The 6,000-nt window shown below is 25.9% G+C and overlaps 1 protein-coding gene across 2 annotated transcripts in view; it reads left to right on the forward strand.

Annotated features, from left to right (window-relative positions):
• The window catches only part of LOC129963904 (dynamin-like), a 29,901-nt gene extending 24,130 nt beyond the window's left edge, over window positions 1-5,771 (forward strand). The window contains exon 19 of one of the 2 annotated variants that reach the window (XM_056078493.1): window positions 89-5,771. In XM_056078493.1, the coding sequence (XP_055934468.1) occupies window positions 89-137 (49 nt within the window). In that variant the 3' untranslated portion in view covers window positions 138-5,771. The remainder of the gene's footprint in view (window positions 1-88) is intronic. The other variant, XM_056078492.1, reaches the window with a different exon arrangement.
• The last annotated feature ends 229 nt before the right edge of the window (window positions 5,772-6,000 follow it).

Here is a 6,000-nt window from a genome sequence, read left to right on the forward strand (position 1 = left end):
TTAAGTGTAGACTATCTTTGTTTAAAAAATAATCTTCTTTACTATTTTCTATAACTTTCTTTTCTCTCTTCCTTTTTCCCTTCTCAAGCAGTCGTAGCCCAAGTGGAAACGCACCTTCCATTCCACCACGAACCTAAGTCAAAGACTTATGGGTAGGATCTCACCTGCCACTGCCACCTACACCAGCACTTCCAGTAGCTTCTCTCTCTCTCTCTATGTTGCTTTCTCCAAATAGGCTGGGGTTCTTCTTGTTCTGAAACGATCTCTGTTAAAAGAGTGCATAAAAGCATTGTGTAAACTCCTCTGTTCTTTGCAGAAAGAATGTAAAGTTTTTCTATTCTTATTATCCTCTTCTTCTCCTTTTTTCATCATATTCTTTTAACTGTTCTATGTGCAAAATTGTAATAAAAAAATGAAGTTTGATTTGGAGGAGATGCCCCTTCCCTACTTTAAAGAGAAAATAAGTTTTTTTTAAAAAAAAGTTGGTAAATCTTAAAAATACCTAAAAAAAAAATTGTAATAATGATTGCTTATGTTTTTATTTGAGTTAAATAAATATGCAACCAGCCATTATTTCATTATCGAGGTATCTTTAAGAGCTTTTATTAATATTGTCTTTTTTATGTTCATTAAATTCTTTTACTTTTTGAGCAAGTTTGCCATATATTGCCATGGCAGGCTTATTTTACTGGGTAAGGAATTGGAAAAATGTCCTTTTCAATGTTTACATAAGGACTAATTATTATACATTTTTTTCTTTGTAAAGTTTATTTATTCAGTTTTCATCAAGATTTTTATAGGGGGAAAAGTTTATTTATTAATTGTTTCATTTACTGTAAAAGTTTTTTCACAAAGGTAATTCAAATAGTTATAAATTTTTCTAAAAAGGGGCTTGGGATTGTTTTTTTCATTGATAATTGTGACTACTGTTTTTTTCCCTTAATTATTACCAAAGTTTTTATTTAATATTCTTTAAAAGTATATGTGATACCTATTTTTCTTTGTGCAATAGGAATAGAAATACTTTACATGTAACTGTATTAAATTATAGATATATTTTTTTGCTGTATTTGTATTTTGCATCTCTTGTGAACAGAATCAAATCAGTCATGCGATGCCCTATATATAAGTGGATGTATATCTACCTAACTTATTTCAAGTACTGTTCAGATTCTTGGCATAGCTTGTAGCTGTCAAAAGGATGGCAAAATATTTCTGATGAATTAGGCTTGTCATCAGTTTCTAACTTAGTATTTACTTTTTAATTTGAGAATTTGAATGTGTATTTCGTCTTCATATATATATTCTTTACTTCTTATTACTATTTGAGAATTTAATGGTTAATTTTAAAATTGTTGTAATTAATGAAAGTAAAAGCTTATCATCCATTTTATAAACACAATATTAAATATTTCATTTTTTTTTTGTTTCCTAATAATGAAATTAAATATTGAAAATTTCTTAGCAATTCTTTTCTAGGTATTGAGGACCAAGTTATGTATGACAATCTGTTGATAAATGTATACATTTATTTTATTTCCGAGTGTAACATTTTAAATTTTATTAAAAAGTTATACAATTTTAACTCTTTTCATTCTTTTGGGACCTTTGTTTTGTTCTAAAAATATGTAATTATGCTCTGTTTACTTCTATTTCATGAAATATTGCATTTTTTAGAACAGAATTTTAATTCCTTTTTGTATTTAAATAAATATTCATATATATTTTAAAGATAATATTAAGCTTCAAAGTAATGAACTTAGGAATTGAGACAGACAGGCAGAATACTGTTTCAAAAAATTGTTTTATATTTTTAAAAAAACATGTAAATTTAACTGTTTAGGGCACTTTTTATTAAAGGTGCATGTTTATATTTTAGATGGTAAAGCTTTTACTTTATTTTTGTACTTATTGATATTTAAGAATATTTTGGTAAAAAAAAAATCCCAAGTTAAATGTGTGGAAGATTTTAGCTTTTCATACCTAAAGTTAGAATCTTTATTCTGTCAAAAGCATTACTTTAAGCTTTAAAAAAACATTTTGATGTATTTGCACTCACTTCTCATTTGGAATGTGTGATAAGAGAAGTTGTTAAATCTAGTCCTTGATATAGATAAGTGTGCAATATCATGTACCAAACAGTCAGAACTTTACCCATCATACCAGGGGATGTAGAAATATATTTCCTGTATAGAGTTTATGATTATGAATATATGCATATATGAAATAGATAATATAGATGTGAAAAAATTTATGAAGATATATGTGTATTTGTGAAATGCATGTTAGTGTACATATTCTTCATGCATGCATGCATGAAATTGTTATGATGCCTGGAGAATATATAAAATGATGAAGATTTACAGTTATATAGTTTTTATTTTTTCCAAACTTTGGCCACTATGATAAAAATATTCCTTTTTGGAATCTGGATTTAAATTTTCTTAAAAGAAAGTTTATTGTGTTTCCATGTGTTAGTTAGATCATAATAATAATACAAACGAGATAAATTTCAAAACATTTTTGTGCTATAGAGATCTGTACCAGTACTTATTAGTACTATATTTTACTTCATATGTTGATTCAAAGTAAAGATTGCAAGTAAATATATTTAAACGTGAATCAACTATTTGAATATATTTTGATTGTTAGATTATCCTATATTTATTTTTAGTGACTGCCTTCCATATTGTACTATTTTAAAATGTAAATATTAATTAATTCCCATATTCAGATCAATTGTATACCGTTAAAAATAGAAATAGAAAGTGGAATTTATATGTGGCAATATGAACTTCAATAATAGAAAAATATCTTGAAGAAAAAGGTGCTTTTTGATGTTGCTATTCATAGCATAGATCTACTTTTATTGCTGCAATAGAATAATAAGATTTTTATTTTTAAAAAATTATTAGTTATCAATGAATGATTAGTAATGCAGAATTGGGTTCAGCTATAATTGTGATAGTTTGACAAATAATTACTGAAATATTTTTTTTTCTAAAGTAAAAAAAAAAAAAAAGAATTTGAATTACAATGAGATATAGATTTTTTTTCTCATATCAATCACTATAGATGATGTTTCTCTTTTAATTCATACTTTGGGACCTAAAATTTAAATTTTTCAATCTTTTAAATGATCTGATGTGTTGTGTCTTCTTTTGAATAGGCGGCCTGTACCTCTCATACCTCCTCGTATTCCCGATCGACCACAGGGACAAGTCAAGCATAACTAAATCCATTTGCCAAAGTAGTAACTCAAAACTTTTTTTTTCAAGTATATTATTCATCAAAATAAAAAAAAAGCCTTCAGTGGACATTTTATACATGATAAATATTTTTTTAGGTAAATACTCATAAATTCAAAGTAAGACTACTGGTTTATTTTCCTCTGAAATCACTGTTAAAAATAATGCTGAATGTGCTGTGGTATGCCGTTCCTCAAGCAGTTGTAAATGCACTCCATTAATCTGTGATTATTCATTTATATTAACGTAATTTATTCCATGCATGATGTGTGGTTGTATGTGATTGATTTTATAAGTTTTTCCTTTTTTTTTCTTTTTATGTGTTCTATTATCAAAAACTTTTTGTTTCGTCAGATTTTTTTTTTTTGCTTAATTTTAAGTGCCAAAAGGAATGTTTTCATACTTCACTCAAGTAAGTACATTTTATTTAAATTATGTTAGTAATGTAAACTTGAATTTCTGTTTATATTATTCACATTCCTACTGATTGTTATTTTGAAAATCAAAAACTTCCATTTTCAATCAAAAACAATATTTTTAAAATCTTACATTTTCTAATAAAAACTTTTTTTTTATAATAGGGATTAACTTAAGCCATCATAATTCAGTCATTTACAAATATGTATTTAAAAAAGAAAAAACAGATTACTTTGAACCATTGTCATTTAATCATTTTCAGCTGTAAAAAAAGCATAATTCGAATTTTAGAAAGTTTAGGTTCATATTTTAAATATTTTTAAAATCATGTAAAAAGAATCCTTATAGATATTTCATATTACTTACTCATAAGTTCTCAGTTTTTGTATTATATTATGAATTTGAAATAATTCTCTTTCACTTAAATAGTAACGTTAAATTGATGCTGACACCTAAATAGTAACAATGTATTGATTTTTTGTTAGTAAAAGATTCAGAACTTTAAAAATTTCTTTGCTTCATCAAAAAAGAGATTATTAAAAGTATTGTTTAAGAACTATTATGGATAAATATCTTGAACTTAAATGAACATTCCAGTTGGTGATTTTTGACATTTTTTAAGTATTCAAATGTTCAACATATAATAATTCCTGTTACTGTGTATTAGAATATTGCATGACTTTTATGCTTATTTATTTTTTGATATTGTTATGGTTTATTTATATTGCCTGCTGTTAATCGCGTTTTGAAATAAAATTGTTGATTGTTTACCATTTTTATATTGTGCTGTTTGATTGTTGAGACATTTTTGTTAATTTCAATGCTATGTTACATGAAAGCTGCAACCTGGCTTGAACTGCAGAGTGGTTTCTTGTAAAATGTTTGTCCCTGCATACTTAAATGTGTTAATCTATAGATGTATTGAATTTATATGTTTACACTTGCTTATGTATATAGATATTTTTTGTTACATTCTCAGCAAATATTTGTGTAAATTAATTTTATTGCTCTTCTAAACTTAGAAAGCAGTTTAAGACTAGTCGACCATTTGTTGGGGTTGTTAACATTTATTTATACTGCATAAGTTTTGTCCTTTTTTATGAAAAATATTTGTAAATTTTTGTGTTAAATGCCATTTTAATACATTGAAATCTAATTCGAAATCTTTATTATTTGTATATATTTTATGATACTTTCCTGCATTTTAAATTCTTTAATATCAGCTTTTAAATGTCTGAAGTTGTTTATCATTAATTTGAGATTTTACTTTGAATTGAATATGTATTATTATTTCAGGAAAATTGTACAAAATTGTTACATTATATAAAAATTACAAAGGTTGTATCACTTAATACAGAAAAATAAGAAAGCAGTCAATACATGCATTTGTATCTACCTTTTAGTCTTGTCTCTTGACTGAACATATCACTTTGAACTGAATTCCCATTTAGTTACCATAGAGTTATAACTTTTGGAGTTTTTCAATATTTTTAATAGAATGCAGCTTTTACGTAACAGTGCAATTAAAATAAGATTAAAAAGATGATGCAAAATATCTTTAGGTGGATTTGGTTTGTTTTGAAAAATCTTTTATTTATTGTAAAGTTATTCATTCCACCAACAATTTTTGAAATTAAGGTTGCTGGCAAACCTTTTTATATTTTGATATCATTTTCCCCCCTTCTCTTCACTGTAGACTTTTGTTCTGTTTAATTATTCTTTTATTCTCTTGCATCCTAAAAATATGCTAATGGTATGATCTATATCTATAAAATTATTTTTTTTTAATTCCATAATTTTTTCCCATATCCTTTTCAGGCCAGCTGTTAAATGTTGTTCTGTACAGAAATTTGTAAAATGATGCAGGTTTAAATATTATATATATGTATACATAAATATAATCAACTTGTTAGTATTATTTTGAATGTGTGTGCAATAAATTGTTTTCCTTATTTGTTGGAAGAAAAATATGTATTCTAAATTGATTAAATTAAAATGTAAATATTGTTGTTTTGAGTCATTTATTTGCAAGATTACATACAGGTAAATGTTTTTGTTTATCTCCAAGAATATTGTAAATATTAAAATAAACACATATAATTGTTAGTTGTTTTTGTATCAATTATTTTGCGAGTTTTTCATTTTTATAATTTGTTCTCATATAAGATTAGCAGGGCATCGACTTTGCTTGTTCTTTTTAGTGCCAAAACATTTTGCAAAACTGGAAAAGGAATATGAAAGCATGGTGATATTTTATTTCCTTAATTTGATCCTCCTTATCTTTCACCGGCGAGTACGGGTGTCCCAGTCCCGAGGTTCTCGGAAATCTTTACCG

This window comes from Argiope bruennichi, chromosome 3 (genome assembly GCF_947563725.1).
Source record: "Argiope bruennichi chromosome 3, qqArgBrue1.1, whole genome shotgun sequence".
Taxonomy (NCBI): domain Eukaryota; kingdom Metazoa; phylum Arthropoda; class Arachnida; order Araneae; family Araneidae; genus Argiope; species Argiope bruennichi.